We start from the raw sequence: 18236 nt of genomic DNA, 5'->3' as shown, positions 1-18236 counted from the left end.
TTCCAGTAGACCTGGACGCCTCGCCGTCTGAAGAAGGCAGCTATTACCGCCATACGCTTCGTGAAAACGCAGAGGGCAATTGTTAGTGGTGTTGACCCACTATAAAACCTGGGAAGTCTTCTGTGAACACGGAAGACAGAAATGTGAAAGTATGGATTCTTTAAGTCAAGGGCAGTATACCAGTCTTCTGGATCCAGGGAGAGAATGATGGAAGACAGAGAAACCATGCGGAAGCTCAGTTTCTTGAGATATCTGTTGCGGTGATGCAGGTCCAAGATGAGCCAGAGGTCCCCTTTGGCCTTTGGAATTAGGAAATACCGGAGTAAAACTCCTTCCCTTTCAAGTTTTGTGAAACCTCCTCTACAACCCCCATTCGTAGGAGGGAGTGTACCTCCTAGACAAGGAGTTGCTCATAAGAAGGGCCCTGAAAAGGGGCAGGGATGGAGGATGGGAGAGATGGGTGGTTAAAACTGCAGAGTATAACAGAGTATAACAGACATTGTACTCAGCACCAATGTTACATATGACCATGCTAGGCCGAAGAGGGATAGATGGTCCAAAAACAAAAAAGGGGAAGATGATCCGAAATGGTGACTAATACAACACCCTCGGGCACACCTTTAAAAGGCTTGGTTGGGCCCTCCAGAGTACCTCTGAAAATCCGAATGGGAGGCTGACAGTAAACGGAAATGGTTAGCATAGTTTTTAACCTCTTTCTTTTCTTTTGTAGGGCTCTTGTCTTCGAGGCACTGAGAACTGACGTGGCTGATAGGGCCTGAAGTGCTCCTTGGAAGCTGACAGAACGTAAAGGTCTAAGCATCTTAGGGTGGCCCTTGCGTCCTTCAGGCCATGAAGTCTCGTGTCAGACAACTCCCAGAAAAGAGAAGCTTTTGAATGGGAGGTCTTGAATAGACTGTTGGACCCCGTGAGGAAGCCTGGAGGACTAGAGTCAAGAACAATGTCTCATGGTGACAGCAGAGGCTATTCTCCTGGCAGCCGAGTCAGCAACATCCAGAGCCACCTGGAGAGAGGTCCTGACCATGTTGCTACCCTCCTCCATGAGAGCAGTGAACTCCTGCCTTGAATCTTAAGGCAGGGATTCCTTAAACTTAGCAAAAGAGTCCCATATATTATAACTGTAACTCCCCAGCAAAGCTTGCTGGTTGGAGATATGTAGTTGAAGGTTACCCGTCAATTAAATCTTTCTTCCGAAAAGGTTCAGTCTTTTAACGTCTTTTTGTTTGGGGGTTGCACTTGACTGGCCTTGTCTGTCCCTCTCATTTGCTGCAGACACCACCAGGGGCAAGAGGTGTGCAAATACAAGTATCTGAACCCACTCGCTGGCACATACTACTTTTTCTTCTGTCCTCTAGGGTGGGGGGCAGAGATGGAGTTTGCCACAGGGCCTTGACCAGTCCCATCACCACTTCATTGATGGCTAAGGCCACCCTGAAGGAAGCTGCTGAAGCCAGGATACCAATAAGGCTGTGTAATATCTCTTTGAACTGCTCAATTTCAAGACTCAGGTTCGCGGCTACCCACTCTGGAAGATCCTGATGGGTCCTGAAAACATTGTGTGGAAGCAGGCTACAGTGTCCCACTACAACCTCATCTGGGGAGAAGGAGGCTTGCACTGTAGGTGGGGCTCCTTCCTCTTCTTCAGCTACATCTGGAGCCATCTCCTGAATGTCGGTACTGGAGTGGGGGTCCAGTGCCAAGTGGGGAGGAGCAGTAGCCAGTCTCTCAGAAACCACCGAATAGGAGCAATGGGAGGGAGGATCTGGTACCATGGGAAACCCCCAGCAGTTCCAGTAAGGCCATTGCATAGGTCAGTGACCCGCTGGCCAGGTGCCGGCACTGAAGTCCAGTGGCACATAGCCCGCCACCAGTACCTAGCCTTTCAGTTGCACGTAAGGCTCCCCTTTAGACTCAGGAGTCTTCTCTTAGAGACCCTGGTCAAGCAGCACTTGCTTCTGCCTCCATGCGGTGCCGGAATTCTTGGGACTGGCAGCGGACCGGAGGTGATCAGGATGACAAGATTAGGGACAGTTTACCCCTAGAAGGTGCTGGGAGAGAACAGTGTTGGGAAGGAGCCTGATGCTCCTTGTTCTCTCCTGCTTCTGGTCACCAGAGCTGATAGGTATCCCACTAGAGTTCAAGGGGCTGGGAGAGAAAGTAGGACCCTAGCCACTTGGAATGCCTCTTGGGTCAATGGAACAGTCAGACCACTGATACTACGGTGGCTTCCAGGTGTCAGGTCCTGAACTGGACTCGACGCTCCAGGCAGAGTTGACAGTGCCATCACGGGCCCAGGAGCGGAAGAGTGGCCCAGCACAGATCTTGCTGTGTTGCCTTCTCCCTGCTCGTATTTTTTCTGCACTGGCGATTGCACTCTGTCAGAGAGCTGCTTTTAGTCCTCCTTCCTCGGAACTGGAGATGCTAAAGGGTGCCAGGAAGAGCTCAGGGGAGGGTTTTGCGTCAACGCTGAAGTGCATGGTGCCAAATCAGAGTGGCTCTGCTCTGAGGTTGGTCTGAAAGCGGCTTCCATGAGGATAGCCTTCAACCTAATGTCTGTGTCTTTTTTTAGGGCGGGATCTGAAGTCCTGACAAATCTGGCAATTGTCCTTCACTTGAGTCTCCCCCAAGCACTTCAAGCAGCTGGAGTTCAGGTCACTCACAGGCACAGGTTTGCCACAGGAGGTACAAGGCTTGAAGCCCAGGGACCGGGGCATGCCCAGCCCTGGGACAAAAGAGGCCCTCGATGACAGAGATATCTATTTATGCTATGTACACGAACACTAATTACAAAAACTATATATACGCACTGAACTATGATCCAAAAACCAAAGGGAAGAAAGCCTTGCTGGAGCAAGAGGGGTCTGTGACAGTATCTCCCATAAGGTTCTATGGAAATGTGCTTAGAATGTGTTTTATGCTACATATGCCATGTAACATATCTCTGTAAAGGTTATGATCTACTGAATGTATTAATCCTATTTGCATGTATGTATCATTTTTGTATTCCAAGTTATGAATGTTGGCTCTGTACTGGTTTGATTTCTAAATAACCTTAGTAGAGCATTTGGTCAGTTCCTGGAAAAAGAAATGTTGAAATTAAGCATCTAATCAAGAAACAGTTAAAGGACAATGGATCTTGGAATGCTCCAATCCACATAAGTCTACTTGAGGACCTTCAAGGTAGCATGTAAACAATGGATGCTACCTGTAAAAACTGTGAGTCATGCATGGACATGTGACATGCCCAGGTGACTCCTAAACTCCATCTTGGAGCTGGACTTTGCATGGGAAAGAAGAAGGGGGTCTCCATCCACAAGAGAAAGTCTATTTAAACCCCTGGGAGACCCCTCCATTTTGTCTTCAGCTGGCTGAAGAGGGAGCCTCTCCAACTCCTGCACCTCAGGATCCTTGAAAGAAACTGGAACAAAGGACAGTAACTACAGGGGGTGTCAGCTGTACTTTCAGCTGTAACTACAGCTGGACCCAGGCTAAAAAGAGATTAGTCTGTAAAAGGGAGCATTCTGGAACTGGCGAGGATCTTATCTGTATTCAGTTTGATTAGACAGATTTGCGCATTCAATTTTATTTTGCTTGGTGACTTATTTTGTTCTGTCTGTTACTACTTGGAACCACTTAAATCCTACTTTCTGTATTTAATAAAATCACTTTTTACTTATTAACTCAGAGTATATTAATACCTGGGGGAGCAAACAACTGTACATATGTCTCTATCAGTTTTATAGAGGGCAAACTATTTATAAAGCTTATACAGGGTAAAACGGATTTATTTGGGTTTAGACCCCACTAGGAGTTGGGCATCTGAGAGTTAAAGACAGGAACACTTCTGTTAGCTGCTTTCAGGTAAACCTGCAGCTCTGGCGCAAGTAATTCAGACTCTGGGTCTTTGTTGGAGCAGATGGGAGTGTCTGGCTCAGACAGGGTGCTGGAGTCCTGAGCTGGCAGAGAAAGCAAGGATGGAAGTAGTCTGGCACATCGGGTGGCAGCTCCCAAGGGGGTTTCTGTGATCCAACCCGTCACAGGGTTGTTCCAGCTACCACCACATGTGGGAAGAAGGGACTGAGAGGGTGCTTGGCAGCAGTGCCCCTTACACTGAAATATAAGCACGCAGTCCAAAGGATACCACCAAGGGAAAAATCTCTGGCAATGGTGCACGCAGTGTGTATACACCTAACATGGAAAGCACATGAGCAAGCATTCGAAGACCACCACTGAACCGTGCTGCTAATACAATCGATCTGTGCTGCTTGAGTGTTGTTTTGCAGTGACTGCTCTTGAACTAATAGATCAGCGAAGTCAAGCCTGCGCAGAATGGTGAGTCAGTGTAACTATTGTTTTAAAATATACATTGTGACACTAAATAAAATTATCTATCACTGTAAGGATTTTTGTTATAATATTGTTATCAAGTTTGTTTATACTCATGCTCCTACTTCTCTGGAGCCTGAAAACACCCCTTTGATATCAGAAGTTGGATTTCCCTATGCTCAACAGTGATATAGAGCTCCCATAGAATACTACATTCCAGTGACAAAGTGAAGACTTATTGTAAACAAGTCCAATTCCCTGGGCCTCTGTAATTCCCAAAACAAATTAGAAAGTGTGCTATATTAATATTTGGCTATATTAAAAACTGAAAGTGGTAAGCTAGGAAATTAAACAAAGGTTTTAGTGTCTTTACCTGGGAAAGGAGGCGGTGGTCCTCCTGGTCCTGCAGGTCCAGGGAATCTGTCCCCACCTGGAATGCCACCTGGAAAACGGCCTCGTCCTCTGTTATTTGGTGGAAATGCTGCACGTGAACCACCTCCTGGAGGACCAGCTTTACCTTCTCCAGACATCTGGCCTGATTGTGTAGCTGCAATGGGGAAGCAAAAGTATATTATCATTCTGTAACATGAAGGATTTTTGTTTTGTTTTTTCCCCCCAATTCGTGACCGAGAGTTCATTTTTGTTTTGTTTTTTTGGGGGGTGAAGAGGTAGCATTGCTGTATGTCTTCAATAGCAATGCTGAGTACTAAGCCTTCATATTTATATAGAACTTTTCATGCACAGTTCTCAAAGTGCTTTATAAAGCCTCCTTCTCCCTATTTTAGGGATAGGGAAACAGTCACAGAGAAGTTAAGTGACTAGTCCAAATTCTTTCCGCAAATCAGTGGAAGATTTTGCAACTGTATTTCAATCTCTTAACCATCTGTCCCATGCTCAGGCCACTAAACCAAAGATGCCTAAATGTGGTCTGCAGACAACTAGGGGTCCACAGACAGAAAAGTGGATGGTCACATGGTGCTATTCTTACGTCTAGCTGCTTTTACAACAGATATCTAGGCTCCTCACTAAATAGATAAAAAGGAAAGGGGGAAAAAAAGCCTAGAAGCCTGCAAAAGGACCTGGAAACATGGAGACGCCTGCCTAACTAACTCTTTTAGGGACTCTGCTGCTACATAATAAAGGAGAAGAGAAAACAGAAGCCATTCTCTGGGCCAGAGCCACAAGTGGATTTGAGCTGTCAGCCACCAGGGAGAGGTAAGTTCAGACCATAAAGAGAATCATACCTGTTTTTATTCTGCCACTATGCTTGGTTCCTTTTTCCCTTTCTTCCTGCATGTGGAGAAGGGAACCAAGCATAGAATCTGAATAAAAAGTACAATACAAAAAAGTTCCTTAATATGTTTACTTACATCAGAAGTTCACTGACGATTTTTAAAAATTTCTTTATTGCATGTAAAACTGTTTCCCATTGTGCAGTTTTAATTTCTTGATAATTTCCTTCCTTTCAAAAGGAGTGAAGTGGATTTAATGGGTCAAATCATGGCCCCTGCTCTGGTTGCATTATATTGGTCCATCAGAACAAAGCCCCAGCAAAGCTCACTTATTCAAGAATTCCCCTGGTGTGATCAGACTGGCATAGTCAGCCACACATCAAACCTTGTTGTTTCCCATTTTCTGTCATAGGGAATTCAGATGAGGAAAGGGTTTGGCTAGAACAAAAGAAGTATTTCATGCTATGGAAGAGCACCTTGGGCCCACTGCATTCAGAAGCCAGTTATACTAGCCCTCAGGCAGCTCAAAGCTAATCCATGGCCCAACTACTGTGCGAAGAACAGAGCAGTGACATCCATCTCATTCCAGGTCCTGCAACAAGCAGAGCTCAGTCAGATATCAGAATCTAGTCCAATTTGTCTGCAAATGTCCAAGTTTTTAATGTATTCATTTTGTTCAATCTGGCTGTATGAATGCTTTCACGCACATAGTATTTCTCAAAGAATTATAGGGAAAAGATCCATAAAGGTATTAGCCCCAGACACCTTTTGATAAGTTTCCATAACCATAAACGTTTCATAACTATTTGGAGCCATACATGTTATCATAGACCTTTGTTTTTTAAATTTACAATGCAACTAAGAAAAGACAACTTACTTTTCCTTGACTGCATTTCAAACTGACTCAAGAACTGCTTATTGCATGGAGTCACAACAGGATTTTGCCCATGCAATTCTCTTTTAGGCAAGAGATCCATCAACTTTTTGGAGGATGCTTCAGATCCCACACCTACAAGAGCAAACCTAAAAAAGAAGGGTGAAAAGCTTCATCAATTTCTTGCATCAGAAAAATCTGATTGCCTTCCAGAGAAAAGATAAATACGTGGCAAGCAAAAGAACATTTGACAAAAATCCTCCCCACAAACTTGGTTAATTCAGTCTTAAAGATACTTGAAAAATCATAACACAAACTCCTGAGTTATGAGAAAAGAATGCTAAATGTAAATATGAACTTAAAAATTACAGTTTTCCCACCATTCAATTTGAAATGCCCATGAAAAGAATGGAGATGGAAAAGTAACTTTTCTTCTGCTCAACCATACAGTATGAACCTGTTTAGCTGGCATGTCCACAAAATTTAGACCTTTTACTTCAATTTCTGAACACGTTTTTAGTGGTTAAAAAGCCTCATTAAGGAAAGAATCACTGCAGAGAGAAACTCAACAAATGGATTAAGGAAAGCTGTCTCTCTCATTGAGACTTTCAAAGCAGCTCAAAATTAAAGAATGAATATTTCCTCCTCTACAAAGTAGGATTTCCTAAGGAAATTTATTTTCGGTTTTAGATAACTAAACTAGACTGTAACAAGCTAAATCAAATTTAGTCAAGCTTGAAGTTTTTTGTTTTGTTTTTTTTAAAAAAATCGGTATTTTACCAAAGGACGTGATCTTCTACCATTAAGCTGTATTTGATAAAACTGACAGTAGGTAACTGATTCTTCTTTTCATTATAAATTAATCAAAGCTGCACTTTGAATGTTAGTTTAGTTTCATCCAGCCCCCCCTCACCCCCCCCAAAAAAGGAGGGTACGGGGGTTAACCTGGCGTTCATGAAGACCTTAAATCAAATAATAGTTTAAATCATAATTGAAATAGTTAGTTTTTCCACAGCACAAAACTCACACAATTGACAATTTATAGTAAACAAAAAACCATTTACTGGACTCCGAGATGTGTTATTAGTAGGGATTGAGAGGCACTGGCAGAGCTGTGCAAAATGGAGAAATAAAAGGCTAACAAATCAAGTTTTAAAAAAAAAGAGATTTGACAAAAGGTAGAATAAGAAGGCATTCACACTGATGAGAGGTAAAAAAAAATTAAGAATACATGCTCTGAAATTTAGGAAAATGAATGTGTAAGGAATGTCAATTTCACAATCCTATTCAGGGAATATTGAAACCTATTGTATTGTCTTTAGGACTTATTTCTGTGATTGAATTAGTAGTCACCAATGAAAAACAATAAGGTACGAAACCCCTGCTAGACATTAGCTGTCCAACAAGAGTAAACAGTTCATTGCTAGCTCCGGAAAACACGGACCACTCACCCTCACTGTAGCAGATCAATGACCAATAGCAGAAAATGTGGATTACAGATTCTTACCCCTTTGACTGGCCATTAGCACGGTTTTCAAAAAATTTTATCTCCAAAATATCATTTACTCCCAGTGAATGCACTGCTTCAGTTAAGTCTTCATCTGTTGTCCACTGCAAAATATTTTTATATTCAAATGTCAAAACACATTAAATGCCAATTTTCACTAAGAATACAGCAGTCTAATCCTGTATGTTTGTACTATTGCTTTTTACTTTATTGTGAAAATGATCAAGTAGTAGTGTATCTCACTGGATGTTTTCTGTGGCTGTTTGTAGAAAAGGCCAGAAAATATTTCAAGGGACACTTTACAGTTACTTCTCAAAAAGATCATTGCTAAAATATATGAATAGACAAATGATGTGTAATACAACACATATGGCACTAACAGCACTTCACATGCATTACCACCCTTAATACGTAATGCACTATCTTAAAGAAAGCTATGTCAGAAGAAGTTTTGTTTTTATGAAAAACAAACACATACTTTCAAGGCTGCAAGGCTTTAATCTGACCAATTTCAATAGTCACTTTTTTTATTTGTCTGTTTTATGCCTCAGGGATTGCAAATTTTTCCTCTTTAAAACAGATTATTACTCAGTTTCTATTAGCCCAAAATCCTATATCTCTGAACAAGGTCAGATTTCAAGACCATTTCAATAGTGTGTTTCACTTTCAGATGTGTTAGCACACTTGTACCCCTTATACATGGTGCTCTATACCATTCCCAAAACTGGTCCAAGTGAAATTTAATTTACTAAAAAGCCTGAACCATGAACTACTGTTTCTTTTGAAGCTTTAGACAGCAAGATTCTAAGAAGTTTTGTTTTACTTACTGATGGCAGAGAAAAAAAAACAGAAAAAGAGTAAGAAAAGCAGAGTTTATCAGCCACTTCAGTGGCCCATGGATATGTGACATCCATTAACATCTAACTGACTCTCCTATAAGCAAACACCTAAGTTGAACATTATCCATTTCTGAAGTTAAACACTCTCACTCTGATTGTAAGTGTGCACTGGTACTGAAGGAGTTGGAGTAAGAAGAAAACCTTTCTCTCCTGAAATTTAGAGGGGTTCTGGAGTTAGAGGGAACTGGGTGTTCAAGTTTTCAAACTCCTTATATACCCCCCACCAGCTCTAGTATAGAACCCTCAACACCCTTCTGGCTCACAGCAAGCAAACTACATTGCTCAATCTCATGCCACTTGGTTTTCTTTTAAAAAAAGAAAAAAAAAATCATTGACAATCCTTAAGATGGTAAAACACAAAATGTTGTAGATAGTTCTGTTTAAGATGCCAAGTCAGTAATAACGATACAGATTTAAAAGTTATATATCGACTTTCAAAAACACTCAGCATTGGCCAATTGGCCATTGACTTCAATGGAAGCAGAGTTAGGCCAACACTGTGTTTTGAAAATCTCATCTCTAGAAATAAGTTTTTAAATGAAGTGTTTGATAAATCAGAATTTCCTTTACTTACCTGGAAAGAGCCTGAAATCAGGATACTGGAACACTTAACGACATCAAACACTTAAAACAAAGTATGAAAGCATTTTCCTGCATGCTTAGCACTAGTATAGCTTTAGCAGAGGAAGCAACCATGAACTCAGAATTTTGCATGGAAAATATTAATTTATTCTGTTCCCTCTCTTCAGAGTTTCCCCTAAGCCCTAATAGAGTGGCAAACCTACCATGCTTTCCCAGAAAGCTTCCCCTTTCACCTTTAACTTATTCTACAAGTAAGACACAACTGAACCTTTATATTGTAAATAACCTCCATTTTAATGAACATCCCAAAACTGTATTCTTCCCCCAAGATTTTCACTAAAATGTTCAGAAAACCTCTGTTCTAAGATATCAGTACATGATTTTTCTTGTATTGTGTGCCAGAAAGTTAAATATTTTAGTAAAATTCGGTCAACTACATGAGTATATTTGATCAGTGTAAGATTACTGCCCATAATAAAAAAGCATGTGTGTAGCTGAATTCCAACACTTACCCAAGTAAGATTTCCAATGTACAATGCAATTCTCTTTCCAGTATACGTATAGACAACATTTGGTGCTGCTCCTTTACCTACGTCATCTCCAACTGATGGTGGGAGAGAGTCCATATAATCACGGTCCTCTGGGGCATCACCGTTATTTGCAGATGGAGAGATGACATCATCATACAAATCTATCTGATCATGTCCACCATATTCAGCTTCCTAAAATACAAAAAGCTATGCTGTAGATTACATATTACCTAAAATACTCTTAATGTTTATTCAAAACAAATACTGCTCTAAATGTCCCAGAGAATTATCACATGAGGTAAGACAGACACATTTGGGCCTGAAGTACAACACTATATCCCTCCCAGTTTACGTCCCAATTTGATCTACATTCGAATGTATATAAATCTGATGTTACTGCCTTCTGATTTCTACTTTTTAAAAAATTCCACTAAACTGACAGAAAATTAACAAAAAGCCTATAGTTACTGCTTAATCCTACAATGATTTTGTTCTACTGATAGAGACAAACAAGAGAACACAAATCCTATTCTCAGAATGTTGCTGACATTAATGATGCTGGTAAGCAAAATAGCAGCATGTAAACTTCAGCTCTTATGCAAAACAAAGTAAATATTTTCCTCTATTAAAAGAAATTGATAGGGGAAGTGGTTTGAGCTTTTATGAGAGTCCTGGCAATGAACACAACATACAGCCAAACTTTTCAGAGATCGCATCCTAAACTTGATCTCTGATTCTACAATAAAGGGTCAAGAAGGGAGCACTTCATACTCTAATGATCCCACTTAATATAAAGGAGAAATACTGACTGTTTCCAAAGAAAGCTATATCCCACTTTCTAGTATCACCGTGTCATCACAATATGAGTTGGAAAGGGAAACGACTAAGATAGGAGCAAAAATAAATCAGTTTCTAATTGACTTATCAGTCCACGTTCTTTTTAAAATTTAGACCTTTTAACATTAAAATGGGCAACATACTCTTCTTTGCAATTAGGGAGCATCATATAAAAAAAATTCCTAGCTATGTCTCTAGTAATAAATGTATTAAAAGATTTAATCCAGAGTATCTTCTCTAAATTGAAGACTCCTCTTGATGCAGTCATTTACATTTTTTAATCTCCACTTACAGTCATATAAATGGACAACTTGGCAAATGAAGTTAACATCTGTCTTATTGGTCCCTCACCCACAAAATCAGAGCGACAAAGCACTGGCATTACCTGTATTACAATTATTATTTTACAGGGACTAGACCATTGCCTTAGGGCCCTGCCATAACAAACTCTCCTCAGACCCTCGCATAACAGGTTTGTTCCCCTTAAACCACTCCCCATGATGCTTTCTCTCACTTCAGGATTCCAGACCACAGGGGAGGAAAAGCTGGGTACATACTCTTTATAAAGAGGAGAGTGTTTCTCGATGCTCTGTGAAGGAGTCAGTTGCGTAACTACTAAAAATACGAAGTTATAACACCCATATTCTCCCTTATGAAATGACCCTCCAAAATTCTCTCGGCAAAACAAACCTCCATCTACCAAAGTTCTGTATTTTATAGCAAGATCTCCCCCACATAAACCCCTTTCTACTATATAAAATTCTGTTGTATCTTAACTTTTGTTTTCAAATTCCTACTTCACCCACACATTGAGTCAGTAAATATGAGTCAGTAAATATATGAAGGCCACACACACCACCACAGTATTTAACAGTCTTACAAATTCTATAAGTCTCTATTTCTTTCCCTCCTGATTGCTATTTTAAATGCAGGAAAGCTAAATCAAAGTGGTGAATTTTGCACTTTGTTCTGAAAATTCGGTTCAAGATCATTTTAATTTCCTGCAGAAACAAGTTTCACACTTCTAGGCCAGCAGCTTTCAGTTCTGTCACCTGAATTTATAAGTCTTCACATGTTTAAGTAGTTCCACAGTTCCTGAGGAATGCAGCTGACATGGGAGTTTATAATTACTGAGAAGCAGCTTTTAAACCAGCTCATGCCAATGTCATGAGGGGCTTTGAGGATAAGAACTGAAACCCCAAGTTTGACTTGGTTCAGTGGGTAGCCGGTGATACACTGTTAGCAACCTATGTTATTAAGTAGGTAAGCTGTTTCATTTTGAACTAATTGGACAATGTGGTACAATCGGAGAGTCAAGAGTTTAAGGCCAGAAGGGACCTCCTGTACATAACATGCCACCTACACTACCCAGAACCTGCACACTAAACACAATTGAAATTAGACCAAAATATTATAGCCCACCGGAAACTAGACTATTATGTGCCACAGGCAGAGATTAGGAGGTACCAACACGCATCAGTGCTCCACAATCAGGTACAGTATGTTGCAACAATAAATGCAGAAGGTCATTAACTCATGGATCATTGTGACCTACTCCAAAACTGACACCATGGGGTGCAGTCTCCTTGGCCAGCTTTAGGCAGAAAAGCTCTTTTCCAGCAGCCATATTTATCTGGGCATCCAGTAACAAAGATGCCAGCTAGCCCCACCCCATAGAGCGTGTTAATGTGGTTCTGAGTTCTATGAAGCATTATCTTCTCTCCACCAGCATCACTCTGTATTGCCCACATTTAGTATCAGTTATCTGCTCTTCGCTAACACTAACGGTATGTCCACACAGCAAAAGCTGTGCACTGACTAACTTACCTGAGCTAGTGCTGTGTATGGTCAGCCTACCCTAGCTAGCTTAAATCCAGCTAGTGTGAGTAACAACAGTGATGAAGACAGTGCAACAATAGCTTCTGAATGGGCTAGCAAGCCAAGTACATACCCAGGATCCATGCCAGACTTGTACTACATGTACTGCAACTCAGAGTGCACTACCATCACTGCTATATTACCCGTGCTAGCTAGATTCAAGCTAGCTCTAATAGGCTGGTCTTTGCACAGCTTTTGCTATGCAGATATACCCTAAAACAGCTAAGGGATGGCACTGTTTGTATCTGACATAATGAAGACATACAGTAGGGTGTTGTTCATGTATTACTGGCATATGAATCTGTGTTGTCTCAAGATCTTACCCAGAAAAAAAGGTTACTTACCTGTATTGTAACTGATGTTCTTTGAGATGTGGTTGCACATATGTATTCCACATTGGAGAGCGCACCCAGTCAGAGCCGGAGTGTTTTCTGTAGCTGTACTTGTCAAGGTGGCACACACACTCTGCACATCCTCATGGCCCATCTCAAGCCTATAGAAGGGCAATGCTGCCCTGATCCCCAAAAGTTCCGTTGCACCAGAATATGGTGACTCGGGACTCCGGTGCAGAGGGGTTACAATATGGGTAAGTAATCATTTTTTCTTCTTTGAATAGGGTGACCAGATGTCCCAATTTTAAAGGAACAGTCCCATTTTTGGGGACTTTTTCTTATATAGGCGCCTATTACCCCTCACTCCCTGTCCTATTTTTTCACAGTCGCTCTCTGGTAACCCTATCTTTGAGTGATTGCACATGTGTGTTGTACTCAGGTGACACGCAACAGTAATATTAGGAGATGGGGCGCAGAGACTATTTAAATAGGAACCGCAATACTGTTTTTCCAAAATTTGCTTTAGATCTTGAAGCAGGCATAAGGAGTGAAGGTATGCACAGAGGACAAAGTAGCAGCCCTACAAATGGGGATCCTATAGAAAAGCTAATAAAGTTGCTTGAGTTGAATGGCCTGTCTTTGTGGAGGAGAAATGTGAGCTACAGAACTGAGAAGGGCCCAGATGAATTCTATTTTCTATGTCAGGATTAATCTGGATTTTCCCTTTTTTCAGGCTGAGTCCCATACAATCAAAGAGACAAAATGATAAACCATGTGGTGTAGAACCCAATGATCAGATCTCCCTCACACTAACAGTTGCCTACATAAGAGAAGACGTGCATCCCTGTTCTCCTCAAGTAGGTCACCACTACTACAATACACTTGGTGAACACATGTAGCACTGACATCATGGGCCAAAGGAAAGTACTGTGTATTCATAGAATCATAGGCCTGCTACTACAAATCTCAGAAACTTCCCATTACTTGGCACTACCATCGCATGGAAGATGAAAGAAAGCAAACCAGTAACTGATCTAGGATTGATGCTACGGAAACCATGTGAAGTCTAATGTACATGATGAACTTTTTGAGATTTCAAAAGTCCAATACGGGTCTCAACCTTTGCTCCCCTTCAACTTGAGGATCAGAAAGCATCATGACTAAAACTTCTTTTCCCAGTGTTGATAGGGAACTTCTTGTATGGCCCTTCAAGAGTCTGAAGCTTTTTGAAGAAACACTAACTCATGAGATGGGTCCCTGAAAAGTTTAGGTGGAGGAAGAGGAAATGGATAGAACATCCCAATTTCGTCGTGCTTAGGATTCAGCTGGTTATCATCATGGCTTCTCAAGCACTGAGAAAATGGGACAATCCTTCCCTAAATGGGGGGGTGAGAAGATAGTAGGAAGATTGCCAACAACTGCATGGCTGTCCTCAAAGGACAAGTCAAATGGGCTGCTTCCACACAGCTGACTGAGGACAAGCTGGCTGACTCAAAGTGAAGTTGAAGGACCTCTGTCTCTGATGTTTGTGCTTCCTTCTCAAAAAATCATGTTGCCTTGGTGAATATCAAGCCTGCACATAAAAACTGACATGGATATTACTGTTGCCAGGCTATATATTGACATAAAGAGTAGCAGAAGAGGCTTTAAATGTAAGTAGCTTCATTAGTCTTGCCTGAAAACAAGAACTGACCATCAAACAGAAGGTCTTCTATGGTTTGTTGGATGTCCAAGGCTATGTAACCGGGGGGTCTCATTGTTATTGCAGAAGCCATCACCCTAGAACAGTGTTTACCAAACTTGGGACGCTGCTAGTTTAGGGAAAGCCCCTAGTGGGCCGGCCTGGTTTGTTTACCTGCCACGTCTGCAGGTTCAGCCGATTGCGGCTCCCATTAGCTTCGGTTTGCTGCTCCAAGCCAATGGAGCCACGATTCGCCAGACCTGCGGACGCAGCAGGTAAATAAACCGGCCCGGCCCGCCAGGGGCTTTCCCTACACAAGCGGCATCCTAAGTTTGCACACACAGTCTTGTTACTTTATGAAGAGGATTTGCGGGTCCTGAAAAATCACAAATAGAAAGATCTGTATAGCCCTGTACTACCAATATAGTGTCATCAATATTTTTTCAAGGGAGGGAATGAACACTCAGATGTTAAAGCTTCTGAAACAGCTTCATGCACTTAAAACTGGTGTATATACACTCAAATAAGCTTTAACAAAAAAAAAAAAAAAAAAAAAAAAGGCCTTTTGATGATACTAAAATCAGTATTGATAACTCCTCTTCAAGGAGAGCCATCAAGAGGTGGACAAGATTTTGTGGATCCTGCAAGACTTGTAGGTCTTGCAGCATACATTATACATTCCAACTGTTTCAGCTCACACTATATATATGGAGAATATTTACTGTACAAAATTGAGAAAGTGGCCAAATTATGTACAAGTGGAATAACTAAGAAAAACGACTTGTAGCTAGAGCACAATGCGATATTATATTTATTGTTTGTATTATGGTAGCATCTATTCTAGATGGCCAACAGGGACCGAGGCCCCTATTGTGATAACTGCAGTACATACACTCAATAACAGGCAGTCTTGCCCAAGACCTTACAGCAAGGGCAAAACCGTACACCCAGTGAACTCCCTGCCAAATTCAAATAAATTATTTTCAATAAGCCATATTTGTTTTACAACAGCGTATCTTAATATTAAAGCAAACGTCTTATCTGTAAACAATCTAAATCCTTAAAAGTGTACAGAATTTACCCCATACCATTTTCTCTATTTCAGTTTCCATTGTTGCCTCTGAGGAAGTAGGAAAGATAACCAGTGCATCCAAAATTTGCAGCAGGTTGCTGGGCAAAGCCATCGTGCACTGTCAATTGATAGCCTAAACAGTTTTAGAAAGAGATTAGAGTGTTTTTTCTTTTTTAAAGTTTATGTTCTGGACTACATACTACGGGACCTGAACTATTTAAATACCAGTGGGCTAGTATTCATAAACTATAGATAGCCTGAATGGTTACGATACAGTAGCTACCTGTTAATTATTTTTATCTATTCAAGACTGTGTTGTAGTCAAGACTATTTTTCCGTTTTTCAAGTTTATCTTCCGCAATACGAGTTTCATCACGTACTTTCTGGCAAAAGACTAGAGTCATCAGCATATGTTCAGACACAAAATGCAAAAACAGTACATATTCACAATGTAACTGTACATATGCCGCCAGGCTCTGCTGTAGAAAAAACTGTGATAGCGACCTGCTGCATCCACCAACCACTGCAGAATCAAGGTCAATGAGAAAATGAGAACACAGACTACTGAAGTTTTCTCCCCTTTCTTTTCCCCTTAACAGTTCCTTCAATGTGAGACACTAAAACACACAAAGACAATCTCACCCTCATGCTCTCCAACTTACCTGGAAATCTCATCTCTGCTATAGGAACGACCATAACTTCCTCTCTTAAAGATTAAACTCAGCTTCCTGCTTTAATTTCATAATTCAGCTTTTGAAAAAAATGTCAGCTGAATAAGAACAAGAATGAATTTAACCTACTGAGAGCGTAAAGAAACTACCACATGCCCACCGTAGTCATAGTTTAGCAAGAACATGTTAAACAATGTTCACACCAACAGCAGTTTACCATTAGTTGGCATCATAAAACATTTTTTATTTAGTAAATATGCAACTCTGATCAGATGTTTAGTGCCCAATTGGTTATTTGTTCTCTCAACCATAGTTGTCCCTTGTTTTATAAGTACTCTCCCTCCCATATAGACCAACACACCGCACCATAGACTTTTCAAGACAGGTTTTAGGATGTAAAAACTCTGAAAAGGGAATCACAGGGGCAGAAGCAAGGTGAAAACATTCAGTAAAGAATGCCAGAAAGTATAAATGAGCGTGTACTTGTTTTCCAAAGTTGCCAGGAAAAAGTGTCCGAATAGAGCATTCTGAAGACAAAGTGATGGCATTCTAGTAAGGCTACTCAAAACTTATTAGAGGAGATTTTACCAAAAAGGTTATGATGATAGCAGCTTTGTCCATGTACAGTAGAACCTCAGAGTTACAAACACCTCAGAAACGGAGGTTGTTCGTAACTCAAACATTCATAACTCTGAACAAAATGTTATGGCTGTTCTTTTAAAAAGTTCATACCTGAACACTGACTTAATACAGCTTTGAAACTTTACTCTGCAGAAGAAAAATGCTGCTTTTATCATCAATTTAAATGAAACAAGTACAAATCTTTTTTAAACTTCCCCTTTTTTTAGTAGTTTATGTTTTAACACAGTACTGTAATGTTTTTGCCTCCCCCCCGCTGCTGCCTGATTGCGCACTTCCAGGTCCAAATGAGGTGTGTGGTTGACCAGTCAGTTCATAACTCTGGTGTTCATAACTCGGAGGTTCTACTGTATACACAAAACTGAAAAAAAAAATAAAAAAAACACATGTACACTCAAAAGAAGTCCCCTTCACTCCCCAAAATATATCTGAATTTTGCAGGAAAGAACATTACAACTGTTCTCACTAACAGTGCAGGTCTCTCCCCACGGCCAGTTTTAACATCAAAAGAAGATAGCGAACCACAGGTTTGCAGGAACGCGGAAGGTCAGATAAGGCTGACTATAAGTAAGACAGTAAGAAAATTGTGGGCTGTGACTGTGTTGCAGAAACTGCAACTTTTAATACTCACTGCAACTTTTAGTGCCCCTCCTCCATCATGGTGAAAGGGCGGCTGGGGCAAATTTGAGTGACTAGTATTGTGACCTTGGTTGACAACCAAGAAAAATTTAGGTGAGTAGCGATGCAACCTAGTGCATGAGATGGAGCTATGGTGATGTATGAGGAAGACAACCTCAAAGACTGTGCCTTCCTCAGCAGCACAATTGTGCTGGGAAGCCCCAGTAAGTGGAGCTAGGTAGGAGCTGGGACTTATGCCTTCCAAAGAGCTTGATGCCAGGACAGGGGAGCCCCAGCAGTGCCAGCCCCTTCACAGGGCTTCTAAGGGTCTCCAAACTGTGGCCAGCTCAGGGCACAGAGGCTCAGGTCCCACACACATCCTGGACTGAAGGCTTAGGGAGAAGGGGGGGTATCCAACCTATGTTGGAGAGTAAAGGACACTACTAACAACTCTCTCCTGATAGCACTGTTACCTTCTAACCCCACCACACGCTACCTTGTGGACACCTCTACAAAAACCTGCATCTGCTCATCAGTAGG

The 18236-nt window shown here is 41.3% G+C and overlaps 1 protein-coding gene across 9 annotated transcripts in view; it reads right to left on the bottom strand.

Moving 5' to 3' along the window:
* Positions 1 to 18236, bottom strand: part of CPSF6 (cleavage and polyadenylation specific factor 6) — a 47243-nt gene that overhangs the window by 23028 nt on the left and 5979 nt on the right. For all 9 annotated transcript variants that reach the window (XM_032796546.2, XM_075066352.1, XM_032796545.2 and 6 more), the window contains exons 2-5: positions 9951 to 10160; positions 7958 to 8061; positions 6454 to 6599; positions 4718 to 4891 (exon numbers count right to left, since the gene is read on the bottom strand). In XM_032796546.2, coding sequence (XP_032652437.1) covers positions 4718 to 4891; positions 6454 to 6599; positions 7958 to 8061; positions 9951 to 10160 — 634 coding nt within the window. The remainder of the gene's footprint in view (positions 1 to 4717; positions 4892 to 6453; positions 6600 to 7957; positions 8062 to 9950; positions 10161 to 18236) is intronic.

This window comes from Chelonoidis abingdonii, chromosome 1 (genome assembly GCF_003597395.2).
Source record: "Chelonoidis abingdonii isolate Lonesome George chromosome 1, CheloAbing_2.0, whole genome shotgun sequence".
Taxonomy (NCBI): Eukaryota; Metazoa; Chordata; order Testudines; family Testudinidae; genus Chelonoidis; species Chelonoidis abingdonii.
The sequence above is the reverse complement of the archived record's forward strand: the minus strand, read 5'-3'. Positions and strand labels throughout refer to the sequence as shown.